Source organism: Megalops cyprinoides, chromosome 3 (genome assembly GCF_013368585.1).
Source record: "Megalops cyprinoides isolate fMegCyp1 chromosome 3, fMegCyp1.pri, whole genome shotgun sequence".
NCBI classification, from domain to species: domain Eukaryota; kingdom Metazoa; phylum Chordata; class Actinopteri; order Elopiformes; family Megalopidae; genus Megalops; species Megalops cyprinoides.
Window position 1 is genome coordinate 1,288,023 of NC_050585.1, and position 20,799 is coordinate 1,308,821.

The 20,799-nt window shown below is 41.5% G+C and overlaps 1 protein-coding gene across 3 annotated transcripts in view; it reads left to right on the top strand.

The window, feature by feature from the left end:
* The first annotated feature begins 3,538 nt into the window (after positions 1–3,538).
* Positions 3,539–20,799, top strand: part of mcama (melanoma cell adhesion molecule a) — a 57,652-nt gene continuing 40,391 nt past the window's right edge. For all 3 annotated transcript variants that reach the window (XM_036525700.1, XM_036525699.1, XM_036525701.1), the window contains exon 1: positions 3,539–3,659. In XM_036525700.1, coding sequence (XP_036381593.1) covers positions 3,596–3,659 — 64 coding nt within the window. In that variant the 5' untranslated portion in view covers positions 3,539–3,595. The remainder of the gene's footprint in view (positions 3,660–20,799) is intronic.

Consider the following 20,799-nt stretch of genomic DNA (forward strand, 5'->3'; position numbering starts at 1 on the left):
CCTAATTAACAAATACAATGTTTTCAACCACAATCTGAAGAAGGTCCAAAAGTATGGTAAACAGCAAAAACAAGCCAGTGACTCCCAGCAGACCAGTTCAAAAGCAGTGCGTGTTTTAACTGGACAGGGAATGCAAGAAAACCAACTGTAGAAATTTTTTTTTCCAATGGACATTTTATTTCAAGTTAATGGCTGACTAATTGAAGCCATTGAGGATGCATTACTCTTTTTGCCACACATTTTAATTTTTTTTCCCCATTTTCTCCCCAATTTGGAATGGCCAATTCCCGACTTCTGGAATGTCCAATTTCTCATCATCGATGTTCAGTCCCATTTCACAACCCCTACTGTCAATCCGGGAGATCGTGGTCAAGCACGTGCCCTCCTCACATGCCTGTCAGCTGCTGCTTCTTTTCTCACTGCAGTCCAGAAGCTAAGCTAGCACAGACATGAGTCGGAGAAAGACATTTCGTATGCAGCTTTGGCACGTGGATCACAGGCGTCTGATCGACCAGCAGTAGTTGCTGTTGCTAATGGGACCGAAACCCCTGCCGGCGTACCCACCCCTATCCCCGGCAGAACGAAGCCAACGTGTTCCGCTTGTGAGCTCCTGGTCACTGTCAGCTTGTGCTTAAACCAACTGTAGAAGTAAGGCTGAGTCGCCATACAGCATGTTTGACTCTATCAACAGCCAAATGCATGTGAATGTTCCATGAGATTTTGTTAGAAGAATAGCAAGATCATGTCAAGTCATCGTAAGGTTTAGCTGACACTTCCCACAAATGCTGTGTTGAAGATGAAAATCCAATACATAAATTGGCATAATGACAAAAGCAACAATAGCAACAACAAGGATGATGCCAATATCAGTAGAGTCTCCAAGGAAGATTTAGGGCTCGAGTTACTAATGGTGCTTCTCAAAGTTTAGGTAAATATTGGTTTAATACTCTTGTTTACAAGGGGCTTGTTACACAAGCAAAATTTTACTCACAAAATACAGAAGAGGGTGGAGCCCAATGTGTCCTAGTTTGACATTGGTCACTCACAGGTGTTTTAGCTGTTGACATGATTCCTTGCTAACCACTCTACATACAAGAAGATCAATGTCAGGGCTCCGCCCCCTTAGCTGTGGTGTTTTGTTTTCCCCTGTCCATGTGCTCTTGTTTTCCTTGTGTTCCAGCCCCGCCCCGCTCCCCGCCTGGTCCCCGCCCACCCGATTTCCTCATTGCCTTCACCTGCCTGCCTGCTCACCTGCATCCCATCTCCTCGTCACCCCAGCCCTATATCTTCCCTGCGTGTCTCTGTCTTGTTGCTAGTTCGTTTCAGTGTTTCCAACCTGTTTTGTCCCTGCTGTAGTTTTGTCTCTGTGTTCTGCCGTTATCGCTTTTCCTGCCTGCATCCTGACTACGATTCTGCCTGCCGCCTGGATTCGATTGCCTGATTTCTCACCTGCCTGGTACCTGACCCTGTCTGCCCCGATTCCCTGACTTTGGATTTGCCCCCGGACTGCTTCTCTGTGCTTTGAAACCCTGCCTGTCTCTGACCGCTCTACTGTCTGCTGTTCAAATAAACGCCCTGAACCTGAAGATCGCGTGGTCCGCGTTTGTGTCCCGGTCACTCCCGTGACAATCAAATTTCCTAAATTTCATAAAAACGCATGCAATTTGATTCTTTTTTTCTAGAGGAATTTAGAATATTGAAATCTTGCCTCCATTTATTTAAAAAATTTAAAAACATCCCACCTGGCATGTCCACCTGCCTCTCATAAGACTATTTATATGTGTGTAAATGGTGTTTGTGCCTTAAATCTTAGTGACACTCTACCCCCCCTTCCCCCTGCCTTCTGTTTGAAGTAGACAGATGGCAGCTCAGATACAGTATATCTGTGGAAGAAAGGGGGGGGGGGGGGTAGTCCACTGATTTCAAATTGGGAACAAAATCTAAGCTTGTGATTGGCTACTTTGATCCAGAATCAGAGGAAGTTCCCAGGAGATCAGGCTTCTGTGTGGATATCAAAGTAATTCCCCTTTCCAGTCACTTGTGATTCCCACGCTGTAGTGGGAATACTTACAAAGAACTGAGCTCTCACAGATCCTGTCTGATTACTGGTCAGCACTGGGGAAGTATAAGTGTTCTCCCCCAGGTGTGCAAGTGTTCAATGTGCTGACTGTGTGTTTACTGTTGAGACCTTCAGTGTGCTGACTACGTATTTACTGTGAAGACCTCATCTGTGACTGCTATATTGCACCCGTCCATCACAGCCTACATGTACAGCTGATCTCCGAAGAGCACTTGTCCATGTCAGAATTACATTTTAATGGGTTGCCCTGAAGGACCTATTCATACCTCACATGAACATGTCTGCATGTATGCTATTTCATGCATCAAACCTAGCCACTTTTGTAGTGTATGCATGCAATTCAGATTCATATCCTTTTTCATTTATTGTGTTTAGGAATACATGGGCACAGCTTGCCTCTCAAGCAGTGAGAATGCTATTTGACAGACAGTGCAGGCTAAAGTGTTCATGTGATAGAGAACTAGATTCTGCATTTCATTGTGTTAATCAAAAATGTTGTCGTGTTTATTTATTTATTTATTTTTAAATGAGCATGTGTATGCTGAGCTGGATCATTGAAAACAATGAACAAACAAAATAGACGAACACCTCTTTTTGTCTCAGAAAACACCTACAGCAGTCATAGCCACACTTTCACCACAAAGGTAATCTAAATGTGATAGTCTACAAGCACTGAAGACTACCCCATAGAGGGGGGGTGGGGTGAGGGTTCATGTGTGTGGGGCACACAAGTTTCGGGTGAACCGCTGGGACAGCTGTAATGGCAGACACATTAGAGTCCCACTTCCCTTTGCAGCTGTTAGTGAAGGTGGCAGCAGAATGCAGGAAACACCACTGAGGCTGTAAATGACCTGCCTGCCCTGTGTGTGTGTGTGTGTGTGTGTGTGTGTGTGTGTGTGTGCGCGCGTGCGTGTGTGCATGTGTATGTATGAAAGCACTATTTTTTTCACCTGAAAATGACGGGTTCAATTTTCAGATAGGCAGCTACTGTTCTACCACTGAACATATCATTTAACCTGAACTGCTTCACTTAAAATCCTGACTACTAATTGTACATTTTGTTTGTTAAACTATATTGTACATATTAGTTACCAAGGGTTTGACAACATTTGAAGGCCCTTGTGTGCCTACATGTGTCTTTCACAAATTTCACAATACAAATACACAAACTGGTGTAATTTAAGTGAATATAATCTAATCCCTGTTTTACCATACAAGCCAACTAATCATCAAAATATTAATTCAATTATTTACCTCTTGGGTTCCATTCAGGCAGTAATTTAGTGAATGACTGCTCTTCTATTATCTCTTTACTCTCCCAAATTAGTGTTTTTAGCGACCCAATTAAAGAGAATGCAGCTATAATCGTACAGTGGGCACTCTCCTCCCTCTCTCCTCCCCTTTCCCGCTCCTCTCTACCTCTCCTTGTTCGCGCTGCTTCAGACTTTATCACGTTCGTTCTGCGAGAGGATCAACCTCGTTTCACTCGAAAAGACGGGATAAAGGAAGACAGACATGGCTTTCCTGCGTCGCGCTTCTATCGCTGTTGCACTACACATTTTTCTCCTGACTTGTCAAGGTAAGTGCAAGAAATGTGTTTTTGACGGTTTTGTTTATGAATGTAGCTGAGCAACTTTTGAGAACACTTTTGCTATTTGAATGAACGACTACAAGGCTTGTAGAAGTAAGATGCTCCGACTTAAAATCATTGTCAGAATGTACAAGTATTGCAAGCACAAGTAAGTATTTAATATAACTATAGTAGGCCTATTTAGCATTTACTTTTTTATAGTATGCGTTTAACAAATACATTTCATCATTGTATAGATTATAACATACGTTTGCCACAATGGTAGGCGCTGTATGTTAAGAATGTATTAAAGCACATTAAATGCACATTTGGTTAACAGAGCACATAATTAAGGTGGAGCAGATATGCACGTTGCCGGTCAATCCCTTTTGTTTTACATAAAGAAATTTATAACACAAAATGCCGTACAACATCTCATTCACAACAACATGCAAATTTTGGACCGAACGCAAAGTTACCTTACAGGTAGCCTGGTTGATTTTATTGTGATATCTGTCAGGCAGTAATGGTTGTTGGTTGAGGAATTTCGTGGAAGTTCTGTTTGTTCAAACTGATGCCAGTCAGTTAGTTTCAATATATTTTTCTGTTGTGCCATACTTAAAAAACAACGTACCTGGGAGCATGGGCAACTTGAACGTAACGTCACTGTTTTGATTAGCTCGGGAGTATTGTTTTAATGCTCGTTCAAAATAAATGAAAACATGATAGTAATAGAAATGTATATATGTTGCCCTGTCCTCATTGCCAAGAGTTCAGCGGTTAAACCGAATTATCTTTGTTAGATTGTCGTTGGTATTAATGTGGTTTAGAACAGACTAACTTTAGCAAAATTATTGTATCAGACATAAGCTCCTACATTTGTGTTGTAGCGTAAGAGATTTATTGTGTACGATGACCTGTGATATGTTATTTTAGGTAAAATACTTTTTGGTTATAGGACATTTTTGGGAGTTGTAAGATCTGGGTTTTCTCTCTCGCTTTTGTTTGTTGAACGCCTGAAGTCTCCGTGCTAAATGACTTGCCTCGGGGATTTCAATTCGTTATTTCGTTTTTATGCAGAACTGTTTTACTAGTGCCCTGAATAAACATATCTGTGTTTTATCTCATCGACCACGAGACTATGGATAAATATCACCTGTGACTTAGGGGTACTGCTTGCTTTGATAAAGTCTGGGACAGAGAATTACGAGGCGCAATAAAATGTAAGCTTTAGCGAAAATACTGCGAATATGAGGAGTGCTTAACCCATTAGAATAGATGTACAACTTTGAATCAATAATGGATCTTAATGAAGGTATGCTCCAATTAATCAACACGGGCAGCTGCTACGGACGATGCAGCGCCACAAGGAGTACCAGTGTCAGAAAGTAGTTTGGAGGGGGGTTGGGTGTAAGGGAGTATTTCACTAACCGTCGTGTTCTGAACAATGTAGTGTGGGGATGCTCTTCCACGCGTGCACTGTCCCTGAGCAGCGTTACTTTTGAGACCACCCGCCCTCTCCCAAATGTGCGTCGCTGTCAGTTAACTCTTCTCTGTCTGTGCACTCGTGCTCCACCTCTCTCTTCCTTGCGCTCTCTCTTGTGCTTCTTCTCAATTCCTGCCTATCCCTCTACATTTTTTTCTTCACTTCTTCCTTCCCACTTTATGAAGCTAACTCGAGATAATGCAAAGCACTTATTCCTTACTTATCCACTTTTATAGCAATTATCGGCATTACTGCTAAATGCCAATAATGTAATGTAATTTAGTGGTATTGTTCTTCATAGACAGGGGTAAATGTATGAATAACATAAGTCCTAACCAATCGAATTTTCAATCAGTGTAGCTGGTAGTGACATAGCCACAGTTCAGTGAAAAAGCAATGCTGAAATAATGTTTGTTTCACAAATACAAAATGGAAGGCATGATAATATCAAAAACCAAGGGTACCTACCTGCAGCTGGATGCTACCCAAGCAAGCCTTGAAAACAAACACATTCCATTCCATCATCTGCATGATTGTCCTTGTCAGAACAACTCCTTGGCTGTGCGTTCTAAATCCACTGTATCAAGATGCAAAACCCTGTGTTTACTACAAAAACAAAGCAAACTAAAAAAAACAAACAAACAAACAAACAAACAAAAAAAACGCTCTCGGCTCTTATCAGTAGACTGGAGGATGTATATAAAGAACAATAGCAAAATTGCGTTACCGGAGCCACCAAGCCACAACATGACACCAGTCTCCCCTCATCTGTCAACACAACAAATCATTCTACAGCTCTGTAAATCCAAACCAATGTACTTGGGATAATCTGCTACACAGAGGCACAAAGGTAGTGCTGTCACTGACCCATGCCTTTTTATTCTGGCTTCCAGTAGGAGTAGTTTTTACTGCAAAGTTTTTGATTATCAGGTAGAACACAATGTGAACAGAGTGATGTTGTACAGCACCCACATAATAGGGTTCCCTGAATAAATCTGAATTAAACATTGGAGACATGGAAGGCTCTTCTCAGCACTGAAATTACTTGTGTGTACCACCCCTGTACCTTGTAAGATTGTGTGTGTAAGATTTTGTAAGAGAGACACAGAGAATGGGCTTCCTCTGTCAGTGCTGCAGTATAGAGCAGATGTTTGCCGTCCCTCTGTCACTTAAAGTTCAAGCTACCGTCAAAGCACCCTGGGCTGACAAAGACCCCTTACCCCACGCTTCCTGTCCTAGAGAGCAGCCTGTGACCCCCACCAATAGCAACATAATGAGATGCTGTTTTCAATGCTGAGCGGACCCTGTGTGAATTACACTGCCCAGCAACAAGGGGGTTGTGCATGCCCAGCTTTACCGCCTGAGAATAATAAACTGCTGGTTGGGACAGTAAAAAAAGCAGAAGTAAAAAAGAGGGCCATGAGCTCACTGTACTGGCAGGACAAGCAGTTCAGTGCTCCACATTTGTACCAGACCTTCTAGACTGATGTGGGGGAAGACTGACAGTGTTGGGTGATCTTCCTTCGCTTAGGAGTTGATCCCTCCCATGAGTGTCAAGGTACCATTGAATACCTTCTCCATTCTAGTTGAAAGCAGGTGGTTCCAGGTTCCCCACCAATGTCGCCAGGGTGTGATTAAAATATGTTTGGTAGAATTAGGCTTGCTTATAGAAACTAATCATATGAAGAAAGGAAGAAGTAACTTGGCACAATGATTGACAGTAAATACTGCCATCTCCAGCAAAGAGAATTATTTTTGCTATGATATCTGTAGGCAATATTAACATATTTGTTGAAGATTTTCAGCCTGATTGAGACATTAATTGCAGGTGGAGGTCACCTCTCTTGTGACCCTATGGGCAGAGAGTTTTTCTGAAGCTAACTGCACCTCAAGATAATGCAAGGCATTTGTATCTTAGCTTTGGTAATACAGTACATTGTAAATTCAACAAAGGCACCAATAATGGCATTAAAGCACAGTTTCAATTGGAGAGGAACATAGAAAGAGAGAAATAGACATGTACAAGTCCCATGTTTTCCTTTTCCCAACACTTCTCTTTTCCTATCGTTGTGAGTGGTCTGTGAAACGCTGCCGGGGTAGGGGGTATAAGACCCAACTTGAGTGTCTTTTAAATGAGGCATAGTGGCTAACCTCCTCTAATGTCCAGTCATTTCACCAAAGCAGGGTTCTCTGCTTGTTCATGTTGTGAGCTGAATATAGCAACCATGCAATCTCCTTATCTTCAGCCTTCAGGAGCAACACCATCACTCCCTGACAACTACATGCTGTGCACTTCTGTGCAGCCTCCCTTAGTACACTCCCGCATTACAGAACAAAGAAGGCATCCCCAAACAGTATTGAAATACAGCCTTGTAACACACCATCAATCAAAGCTGTATAAATTCACACAGGGATAATTCACCACTGTTAATGTTTTCCAGAAGGATCCCAGACCCCTGTGAAAAGACAGCGGAAAAATCTTATTAGCTGTAGCCCCCAGTTAAAATGTGGTGCTATCATTTGTGGATGGTGAAGCTTGGCAAGGTTTTTTTCCACAGTAATGTACTTGGGCATTAATCAGCCGCCTTACTACACATGGTACAATGTCATGAGCTTCCAACAGGGGGCAGCAATTAGGCTAAGAACATTCAAATATATAAAAAGGTATAATACATGTTTTGAAGATAAACATGTTTTACTCTTTAACTACAGCACTCAGAGATCATACACAACTTTGAACACAGTTCATATCTTAAATATATCATAAATGCAATTGTTTTCTAACCAACACAAGAAATGCAAAATATAGGCTCAGTAACGCTTATCTTTGCAGTTTGGTTGCTCTCTAGTGAGTGCTGGAAAATGAAGACAGTCAGAGATGATAAAGACCACATCCATCCTTGTGGAAAATCCTTTCCAGAAGTAAGGCAGTCATCAGAAAGGCAGCCAGCCTGACCACATTGCGATGGCATGGTGTTGTTTTCAGCATAATTAAGGAGAACATTGCTGATAAGTTATGCTGATAATTTCAGTGTTGAGACTTTTCCCTCAGTTTTTGTTGTAAAAAAGAAACCTTCTGTGGCTAGATATCATCTCAAGACAGCGTAGCAACTGACAGGCGTGGAAAGGGGGATTTTCCTTGTCACAGTATAGGGAGGGCAGCTGTTCTGAGCTCAGCAGTGTGTCGGTGCATTATTGTATTATAAACTAAGCAACAGACATCTCCAACAGACGCAAAAACAGCCAGCTATTGGGTTTCACCTCTGTAAGGATGGGTGTTTCTAGGGCTAAGATGTGCTTTGTTGAAAACATATAAATTTGTGGAATCATGTAAATTAAGGTACATTTACACATTCACACATCTATGTGTTGTTTAAAGTAACAGGATTCCAAGATTTTAATGAATTGTGTACTATTTCATTTATAATTAGTAGTCCATGAGTTGTAGTGCACAGTATTGCATTTTGACATCTTTTGTTTTCTGAATCATGACTGCGAATGAAAAAAGTGGAACTCACGGAATTCATGACTGAAGGGTATTTCTTATCTCTGGCCATGTTTATTAGATCTTGAAGAACTGAGATCGGGGAATGTACAGTAGGTAAAGTTAATTTGTGCTTTGGTCATCAGATGTGACCTGAATTGTTTATATGAAATGTCTTCACACTCATTTGGTAAAAGTGTTATTCCAGATCAGATTTGATTGAAAAGACATGAACCATCTTGGTAATTTTGTACAGCATTGCCTTTTGGTGACAGAAGCAAACTAAGAAAGTAGCTCATCGTGGAACACAGACTCTTGGGTTCAATCAAAACTGCAATTTTAAGGGATGCTATTCAACCATATAACAAGCAGAACCTTCTCAGGTTGGTCTAGTGCCATACTATGCCGGTGTTGCCCCTTTTTCACCAAGGCAGTTTGAGGGCCGGTTCGGAGCCGGTGCCTAATCTTGAACCAGGTCTTTCTCGTTTTGACAGCCAAAGAACTGGTGTTCTGCCATTTTTTGCGTCCTTATCAGATTTTGCTACTGGTCGCAGGAATTTATAGCGTAGTATATGAACTATTGCTGCCTCATTAAAAATGCTACCAGAAGGCAGCAACTTTCACATGATTTTGACATGTTATAGAAACAGTAACTTTAGCAATAGGAAGCACATTTTGATAAGTCAAACGTTAGTAAAGTCAGTGTAAGATAACTAAATTGTGTAAGTAAAAACATCAGCTAGCTAGCTGTTGGTCAGCTAACATTACCCAAGCAAGCATAGCTAAACAGCTAAGAAATACACAGCTGGCTGGCAAAATGGCGAAACTTTTGAAAAATAAAACTCTGGTTTTTCTTCTTCTTATTTTTAGGCAGATTAGACGCTACACTAGCTCTGGTTTTTTAAAAATGGCGGTCACTAAGTTTTAGTTGGTCATGATAATACGGCCCCCAGTCCTTGACGTAGCGGTTCTTTGTTCTAGACCAGCAAAGTGTTGGTGCCGCTCTCAAGCCAGTTTTCCTGGCCGAGAGCCGGTGTTCTTTCATTTTTTGCGACTCATCAGAACGTGCCACCAGCAGGTAGTGCGCATGCGTAGGCATGCACAAACGGTACAGCTGACAGTAACAAGTGCCCGCCCATAATTTTTTGCGTCCTCTGACGGTAGAGACGCTCTTTAGAAATGTAGTTTTTGGAAGTTAAGTTTTTGGAAATGTAGCCCACTCGCAAAACACCGCAGATTGTCTGAAATTTGTGTGCTATTGCGAAAGCTACAGCATGAGATTGTTTAATTAACAAGGATGGCAATTTGAATAATTAAATGGAAACTAATAAAAGCTTTAAATGTGTCACATTATAGCTTTCTTGTGTTACAAAATTCAAATTACAGAACAGTTAGTTAAATCGATTTAAATTACTGAAAATAAACTTTTATGTTAGGTTGAGTGCAATGAACAATAACATTTAGAACACAGACCTCACAAAAGCTGTGATGTGTCATGAGCATTTAACGTAGGCCTATTTTAAATCGATAAATGCCATCCTTGTTAATTAATCTCACATTGTAGCTTTCGCAAGCACACAAACTACAGACTACACATACTACAAAATCTGCGGTGTTTCGCGAGCATAATCATTTACTCTATTTACATGATTGGTGTCGACTATTCTGTGAATTATTTGTGTTTTATTGTTAATCAAGGAGGATAAAGGGGAACAGGTTGGAAGTAATGATAGATTTAAAAGTAGTGTTTGGGCTTCCCCTGTTTCCAGCTCACCAGCCACCACTGCTAGCTTGGCGCTAGTGGGAAAGCGGAGACGTATACAAACGTATACAGTGACATAATGATTTGGCTTTATGGTGGCTCTCTAGCCCGTAGGAAAGCAAACCCGTTCTTAGTTTTGCAAGTTGAAGCAACTCCGATCTGGCACTAGCACCAGCCCAGAACTAGCATGTAGTTCGCGTTGGTGGAAAAGGGGTATGACATTTTCACCTAAGATTTTGGAAGTTCTGATTTAAATCAGGGGTAACCATATCATGACCATTATTACCATTACAATCAATATAGTGATTACGTGATTGGGCAAGGATTATTTATTAAATTGTACTTTCCGTTTTGGTGGGTTTGACTTAATCTAGGGGTCAGTTTGAGACAAGATAAAGAATAAAGGGAGATAAGAATATCAGCTGTTTTAAAGGTAACGTTCTGTTTAAATGACTGCAAGGTATTTATTGAGTCAATGATAGAGTTTGCTCATGGAGTTAAGGGGGCTCTGTGAGACCAGCAGAGAAAGGAGAAGCCGCAGCCATGTTTTCCTTTCCCAGCTTTTACTGTATGCCTGATTAAAAGACTTGATGCATGCTCCACACGTGTTTATTACTAGTGAGCCCATTTGAGAACAACAGGAGCTTATGGTGGTGGTGAATCCTGCAGAACAACTGTATCTTAAAAAATAAAAGCTAAGGTTTAACTGCACTTGGATTAATGTAGCATTGTTTATGGTTTGATTATGGAGTCCACAACCTGCCCTGCAGGTGTTAGTTAATGATGCAGACAAGAAAGAAATGTGGAAGACTATCTACTAGGGCTGTCCCGGATACAATTTTTTGGGCTCTGGAGCTTCAGTAGTAATCAACAGCGAATATTCGAAGCTTCGCTGGGGGGGGGTTGCTGGGCATGACTCGGGAAGGACTCAGCCAGACATTTCTCCGTTCTCCGGCTGAGATAGACGGCATAACGCTGTATCACATTTAATTAAAGGCATTAATTTTTAAGGATTCTGTTATTCTACAGTACTGTCATTTGTATTATTATTTAGGGCTGTGTGATATGACGATACATATCGTGTGACGATTGAAAAACGTCTATCTTTTCATATCACGCTCTATCATTTATTCTTCCACATGGCACGGATGCAGGCAGGAAACCAGTTTGCATGTGCAGAACGGATCGGTGCAGGCACAGATCGGGTAATGACAGCCAACACAAACAAACATAGAGGAGAGTGAGCGTGACACAGAACTATAGGCTAGTTGAAAAGTGTTTTCTATTTACCTCTTTATATTTTATACATTAATATATATTTTGTTACATGCTTAACCCTTTCGCACGTAACTTATTTCTATGCTGTGTGTTACGTTACATGGTTCGTTATTTTTTCATTAGCGTTATTAAGCTTCTCATAGTTTTCAGTTAGCGTTTGCTATTTTTTAACATTAAATCGCTGTTTCCCCAAAGCTAAAATTAGCTAGAATTTTTCCAATCTAGTGTTTAAATTGCACAGGTATGCGCTAAATGGCTAATCACACCGGTGTGACCGTACGCGCAAAAGGGTTAATTGAAAATTTGCACAAAGGTTCTAAATAAAAGGAGAAAAATAATCAAATATGAGTAAGTACCACTTATTTGTCGAGTATATAATTCAAAATGTAATAAGAACTAGGCCTTTCCATGTGGTCATTTTATATAAACTATTTATTCATTCAATTTACAGAAAATGTGCTATATCGTGATATGTATCATTATCTGGGTATGAGATTTTGGTCATATCGCACAGCCCTATTGTTATTTGTTAATAAAAAAAACATTTTCCAAAAGGTTTGGTGTGTTTTGTGCATGTTTGTAATCCCGAGGGGTTTGGTTGAACAATGTCCTATCTATGCACTTTTTGTGACATAATAACAGGTTGTGACAATTTTTCTTATCATGGATAAATTATAGACCTACATACATGCTCATAATAATAGACTCCAAATCCGAGACAACACCTGACAAAGCGCTGTGAAACAAAAGCGCAGAAACAGCATACTAGCGCCAACAAATTTAAGATTTGATATTTATATTTATAAGATTTATAATTATTTATAACTTCTTTACTGTCATTTCTCAGTAGTCACATACATTGAAAAGAAATTTGGTGGTCAAACCAAATCAGGGTGACAAACTTAGCTAGGGATCAGTCAAAACAATTAGACCCTCCGTTCGAGTCCCAAAGCACGAGCTTGGCGATCGCCAGCTACTTTTTATTTCCCATCACCGTAAGGGTGGGCGATATATCGAATATACTCGATGCATCGCAGCTTGTTCTACGTGGGATGTAATTAATGTCTATATTGCGAACATCAAGTACAAATTGTCGTTAATTTTTTTAAGCTGCCGGCATGAGACTCGCTTTGGCGTTTTGCTTCTTTCGCTGTCTCCTATGGCTCTCTCCCTCTCACAGACACAAAAAGAAAAAACTCACATACATACGTCACACACACTCGCTCGCCCATCCAGACCACTCTCCTGGGCGAGTGTGTATTAGTATGTAGGTGACACGTGTGTATCTGGAGGGAACAGGGAAAGAGTCTGGCAAAAGCGAAAGAAGTGAAGCCCCAAAGCGAGTTTATATGTGCTGAGTTCGGAAACGGTAATAGAAGATGGAGGCGGACGAATTGGTTCCGAAAAGAAACAGCACTGGATCCATCGTCTGGCAGTGGTTTGGGTACTGCAAGGAAGATGTTGAACAAACAACAGTTATCTGCAAAATATGCAGCAAGACCATTGCCTGGTTTAAATAAATACCATTTTGTTTAATTTAACTTGGTTGTGATTTTCCCCCATTTTGTATGCAAGTTTAAAATTTTTCCAATAGAAACCACTAATGAATATAAACAATAATGTTTCAGGGCTCCAGACTGCGACCATTTTTGGAGACAGTGCAACTAAATTTACAACTAGGCACACCAGTGCGACTTGCAAATATACCCGCATATGCCACCATTTTTTGAGAGTGTGCTAGTTAAAATTTCATGTGGTCACATTTGTGCGAGTGCATGATGGTCATTAGGCTGTTTTGGTGCCCCTCCGGCATGGGTACTGCGTTAGCCATTGTGGTTGAAAGTAGTGCTACTTCTTCACTGGCTCAGTCGGTCTCTGCCTACCTGCACACTCTCTGCCTGTACACGCACACTGATGATGAAGTGCACGAAACAATCCATTTAGCTGTTACTGTGTTCCAAAGATGAAGTGGTCTTGATTATTTTAACCCTTTCACATGTAACATTTTATGCTATGTAGCGTGCGTTACCTTACATGGTTCATTATGTTTTTATTAGTGTTATTAAGCTTCTCATAGTTTTCACCACCACAATTGCTATATTTTTAAATGTTAAATCACTGTTTCCTCAAAGTCAGAATTAGCTAGAATTTTTCCAATTTTGTGTTCTAATCGCACCGGTTTTAGCACACACAGTATGGCTAATCAGGCCGTACACGTGAAAGGGTTAAAAAACAAAATGAGGAGAGAGAGGATGAGGCTGATAGAGAGGGAGAGCCAATGAGAGGTCCCGACTCAGACACAACTGATGATGAGAGTGCAGGTGCAGACAGGGAGAGACCGACTGAGCCAGTGAAGAAGAAAAAGTACTACTTTCAACACAGTACGCGTGGCTGCGGTACGAGGGAACTTAATGTTCAGATTAAAATATTTTGCAAATATCAAGTCTCGAGTCACTGTCAATCTTTACATCAATGCAAAACTAGGATATGCAAATTAAGACAAGTATTCATCAGCATGCAAGGTCATTGATTAATACCATGCTGTACCAAAAAAAAGGTGCGACCAAATCATGTGCTGGTGCGACCAATTGAGAAAGTTGGTAGGACCAGTGCTACCAGTGGAAAAGTTAGTCTGGAGCCCTGATGTTTTAATGCAGACATAGGTATTTGGCCACACCTGATTTTCAGGGTTTAGGCTAGGCCCCTTATCTCCAGTGAAGGGCAATCTTAATGCTTCAGCATACCAAGACATTTTGGACAATGCTATGCTTCCAACTTTGTGGCAACAGTTTGGGAAAGGTCCTTTTCTATTCCAACATGACTGTGCCCCAGTGCACAAAGCAAGGACTATAAAGACATGGTTTGATGAGTTCGGTGTTCGCACAGAGCCCTGAGCTCAACCCCATCTAGTACCTTTGGGATGAACTGGAACGGAGATTGCGAGCCAGGCCTTCTCGTCCAACATCAGTGCCTGACCTCATAAATGCTCTACAGAATGAATGGGCACAAATTTCCACAGAAACACTCCAAAATCTTGGGGAAAGCCTTCCAAGAAGAGTGGAAGCTGTTATAGCTGCAAAAGGGGGACCAACTCCAGATTAAAGTATATGTATTTGAATACAACATCATTACAATGTAATGGTCAGGCATCCGAATACTTTTGTCCATATAGTGTACTATGACCGCCATTATCCATTATGTACTCCTTTAGGCTGTCTAGGGCAATAACCTGAAAATGTGAAAAATTAGAGTAGGAAACTACGTTCACATTACTTACTAAGTGATACGTAGTATCAGAGTCAGGGCAGGGTTCCAGAGGTAGTAATGACTTAATTATGATTCAGATTATGATGATTGTAGTTTATAAGATTAGTAGCTTGCCTTAGCTAGCTGCACAGGAGAAAAATGCTCATATCCTATTCAAGCCCCTTTGAACAGCTAATACAAACTGACATGAGCAAAGAAACGTGCTCATGCACATTGATCAGGCAGATTTCAGTCTTGCCAAACAGCATTGGCATGGCTGGAACATTGCGGTCTGCATGAAACTATCAATGTTCCATGGCAGCATGGTGGAAACATCCGAATGTCCTCATTCATCCAAATGTCATGTCCACATTTTTAGTTGTGTGGGACAATGTAAACTATTGCGCTTCAGTGATTCTAAACTGGTTTGCTGCACATCCAGCTTTCATGACAGTATTCTTGCCACCTTACTTCCTATCCCTGGACCCAACCAAGGAGTTCTTCCTGACCTGTAGGTGGAAGGCCTATGACTGCCATCCTAATGCAGGCACTTCTGCACTTTTTCAGGTCATTGAGGGAACATGTGATGATGACATGTGACATGTCACAGCTCCGTAAGCGCCTCTTCTCCAGGTGCCTTTCCAATGAGAACTGGAACGGAGATTGGGAGCCAGGCCTTCTCGTCCAACATCAGTGCCTGACCTCATAAATACTCTACAGAATGAATGGGCACAAATTCCCACAGAAACAAATCTTGTGGAAAGCCTTCCAGGAAGAGTGGAAGCTGTTATAGCTGCAAAAGGGGGACCAACTCCATATTAAAGTATATGTATTTGAATACAATGTCATTACAATGTAATGGTCAGGCGTCCAAATACTTTTGTCCATATAGTATATGTTGCAGGGACTACTAGAATTGTCATACTGCTGTGATTGTATGCATCAAAGGGTTAAATCAAGCATTTATGAAGTGCTTTAGAGGAGATTTCAAAATATTGAGATATATATTGTGTATCGCGATATTATTTATAGATCATATCGCCCAGCCCTACATCACCGAGACGTTCACTGCTGTGAGTGAGAGGGATGTCAGGCCTCAGCTGAGCTGGTACATATTTCCACATTTTAACAGTGCAATTAAAAAGTATAAATATAGTACAAGAATGTGCTGAGAAAATGTATTTTGCAGTTCACCGTTACTGATAGCCTACATTAAAAAAAAAAATTGAATATCTGAATCCCAAAATTGAAAACCGAATACCTATCCAATGAATGAATAGTCGAATGTTCGGGTCGAGCTTTACTATCTACCTATGAGGAGCTGCTCAAAGGGTAATGGCATTTTCATTTTTAATCCAATTAGTACACACAGAAGTCTCACATACAAAACAAAATCTACCATGTAGCAACCACTAAAAATAACCGCTAGAAAGAATGAAACATAGGAATTGACTAGTCCTGATTTCATCCCTGGAGATTAGCACAGCATGCATTGATTTGGTTTAAGCTTCTGTTGGCCCACTTCCCTGCAAATAAAGGCAGTGGAGCTAGACGGGCCCTGACACTACTCATTCAGAGGCCCGGTTGATCACAGCAAAAGGGTGACGCCACTCAGGCCTGGACCTTGCTGTGCTCAGCCCTTTGAGTGGTGATGGGTTGAGACAGCAGCCCTGGGCACAAGGGCGGTGGCCGCTCAGCTTGTTCTTGAGAGGGCCCCATCAAAGGCTGAGAGAACACAATAACCAGGGTTCAGTACGGATTTGTAGTCAGTCAAGGGGGTGCTTGATTAGAGCACGGCACTCTGAGGAATATCTCCTACCGCTGGGCGCTATCGCTTTTGAGATAGTGTCCAAAACCTCATCTCATTGCTCTGAGTTCCCATTAGATTCTCTCTCTCTCTCTCTGTGTCACATATTCATGATTGATGATAAAAAATGACCTATTCATTAGGAATACATATACCACCTTCTGTGAATCTTCTGCAAGTCTGCTGAATAAAAAGCAAGGCTTTTGTTGTATTCAGGAAGGGTCTGCACATCATGATTGGCAGCAGATAAACTCTGAACACAAGGAGAAATAAGACAGACCCCCCCCCCCCCCCCCATCTGCTGTGTGGGACCAGGAGGAGCTATTTTTGGCAGATAGACCTCAGTGCAGTGTGTGGGATTCATATCTGATAACAGGAATTTAAATTGAGTTTCTGCTGTTAATGATTTGACTTCATTCGTCCCCTTGTTCTTGAAAAGGGAATTTCCCCATCGCTATTGTGTCAGTAGCTGAAACACATTATTTGTTTATTTGTTTAATGTCTGCCAGACTTCTCTCAGAAGGAATGGAACTGTTTGGATTGAACACTGAGACTACAGCAAGTTCACAGTCAGTGAGTGACAGTCATCCTAGTGCAGTGTAGGAGAATCAGGGTTTATGCCAGAAGGTGTGGGGGGATATTTGCACAATAACCTTTGACTGAAATAGTTGAGTACCCCCAGAGAATGTGTAGAGGTTTTACAGTGACATCCATTTCCTCTATTCATTGTTGATAAAGGAGAAGCCTACAGGAGTACAGTAGGGTGTCTGCATACATAAGAACAGACAGCCATAGCACACACATGCTCACATGCACATACACACACATCTGTAGAAGCCAGTCACAAGAATGCTGTGCTGTTTATGTGTTTGTATTTATTGTCCTTGTGACTGGCTTTCCACGTGTCATAAATTCTCTAGTAAAAGTAAACAGTTGCAACAAGAATGACTGGTATTTGTTTTTTTCTGTTTTTAAATGTGGGTAGTGTGTTAATTGACCTTTAAAAAGAGTATGCAGTGCAAATCATGTACAGCAAAGAGTTCTGCACAGGATAGTGATGAATGGCTAAATGCTTCTCTTTCAGCTAGTGTTAACTCAGGGAAACAAGCTACATATGAATATGAAGTATCAGTCAAAATCTTTTATTGGTCAGTGGGTTACATCATTTCTGGTATTCTGCCTGCTGTTAAATTATAATGCCCCACCAGACAAATCTGTACCAGATTTTCAATACAACGCTGTAATACTGGTGCCAAACTAAAATTGTCCAATCACCTTCAAGCTGCTCCATCTGTGGGACACATGCCACTTTCTGGGGTGGGGTTCCCAGCTGGCAGGGGCTGGCAGACGTCCCAGCAAAGGAGAGATGGGTCAGAATCGCCTCAGTTGCTGCCTTCTCTGAAAATCCTACAACCCCCCTCACCATTCCCCATCTCCTCACCCACTGCCCTTCCCCCACTTTACCCAAATCTGCTTTCTTCCTCCAGTACTCCTTCGCAAACAGCTGCACACACCTGGTGCCCAGCTTATCACAGGCAGCAGAGGGAAATCTCAGGTTACAGAAATCTTATACCACAATGCACCCCGCCCTCACTCAGCCCGCACCCTTTCCTTGCCTCAATCCCAAAAACTGCCTCCCGAATCTCTCTCATGCTTCCCCTGTGCCTGTCTGACCCTGCCCCCCACACTGTGAAGGCTCCATTCTCACTGCTCTTTGTTTGGATGGGATCAAGTGTTGAGGGAGCCCCAGGGCTGATATGTGTTTGGAACCCCAGTAAACATTCCTGATTGCAGCTTCAGTAACAGAAGCGGATCGATTATGTGCAGCACAGCCAGAACAGATCTATCTATCGGTGTGTCTGTCTTTGTGGGGCGGGGGGGGGTTGGGAGCGGTCGATGAAGACAAGGCACAGGATCTCATTTAAGATGAAAAATTACTCTACATTCCATGCTGAAATAGCTTAATTTAAAAAAAAAAATCTTGGTGGTCCCCCTCTCTCTCTCATTTAATTGAACTTAATGAGTTTTCATTCCCTGACTTTGTTCTTTGACATTTCCTGCCTATTTACCATAACTGAAACATGGAAAGGTGAGCCCATTCAGTCCTGTCAGTGTAGCTAAAGGCAAATGATAGTTGCATAAATCCTGCTGGGGCCATTGTTTGTTTATGTGGGTTTGTTAATGGAATCTGCATACAGGGTGATTTCAGTCATTGCACATATGTGCCTATGTATTGTCCTTGGGAGCCCCTCCTTTATTGTCTGTAAACCAACTGACAGTTATTTTACCTAAAACAAAATTGTATTAAATGCACTGCGTGAAAAGAGGTGTATCCGGAACTGCACACTCCTGTGTTCTCCCAGACACTCCACAGATAACCGTGTGTATCCAGGAGTATGCGGTCCTGTTACACAGTCCCGGATACCCCTGGATATGTACCAGGTTAGGGGGCCTGCCTAGAGCCATTAGTTGCCATGGTGAATAATCCCCTGGGGGGCGCTTGCAAGGGAACATTTGCATTTCACACCTTGGGCCAAGTATTCCTCAATTGGTCAAAAGTCTTACCTTGGATTGGTGGCACAATGTCTTGCCCCTCCTCTAAAACCCCTCCCTGTTTGTCCAATGTGTGCCCTCAGACATGATTTCATATGGTTTATTATTATTATTATTGTTATTATATTGTTATTATTGATGTTGTTTTGCATTTATAGATTATATAGATAGTCTGACAAACAAAAATGAGTTACATAAATACTTTTATTATCAGTAAATGAAATACAGTATAAGAAATTATTAGGCATATAAATTGTATATTATATATCAATGTACATATATTAGAACATAGAACAAGTAGAACTGAATATAATAGAATATAATGTAAATTCTTTTTGAGAACATAAAGAACACACTAATTGTTGAGCATTCCCAAGGCGCTTCTGTGGTCTCCATTGTGAATCTGTTTGCACCAACTCATGCATGGTGATTCACACCATATTTTTGGTCTGCGTCCAATCTATTCTGTGGCACCCCACACAGTGCAGACAGCTCTGCACTACGGGCTGGAGGCCGGACGACCCACACTGGCCTTCCATCCAAGATGGCGTCTTCCTCTTTAGACATCATGTCTTCTGTTGTGGTCTTCCATATGGCAGCCTCTTCCTCAGTTTGAAGAACACTAGCTCTGGTCTTGTGCAGCTGCGAAACACAGAAAAACAGAAATTAGACCACTGAAAACATTAAATGAGGGAAAAGTGTAAGAAATATAAGGATAGGAGTTCCAAGGAGTTACAGGATACAGTGCTGGCCAAAAGTATTGGCACCCCTGCAATTCTGTCAGATAATGCTCAATTTCTCCCAGAAAATGATTGCAATTACAAATGTTTTGGTAGTAATATCTTCATTTATTTTGCTTGCAATAAAAAAACACAAAAGAGAAAGAAAAAAAAGTCAAATCAAGTATCAATTTACACAAAACTCCAAAAATGGGCCGGACAAAAGTATTGGCACCCTTTGAAAAATCATGTGATGCTTCTCTAATTTGTGTAATTAACAGCACCTGTTACTTACCTGTGACACATAACAGGTGGTGGCAATCACTAAATCACACTTGCAGCCAGTTAAAATGGATTAAAGTTGACTCAACCTCTGTCCTGTGTCCTTGTGTGTACCACATTGAGTATGGAGAAAAGAAAGAAGACCAAAGAACTGTCTGAGGACTTGAGAAGCAAAATTGTGAGGAAGCATGGGCAATCTCAAGGCTACAAGTCCATCTCCAAAGACCTGAATGTTCCTGTGTCTACCGTGCGCAGTGTCATCAATAGGTTTAAAGCCCATGGCACTGTGGCTAACCTCCCTAGATGTGGACGGAAAAGAAAAATTGACGAGAGATTTCAACGAAAGCTTGTGCGGATGGTGGATAAAGAACCTCGACTAACATCCAGACAAGTTTAAGCTGTCCTGCAGTCCGAGGGTACAACAGTGTCAACCCGTACTATCCGTCGGTGTCTGAATGAAAAGGGACTCTATGGTAGGATACCCAGGAAGACTCCACTTCTGACCCAGAGACATAAAAAAGCCAGGCTGGAG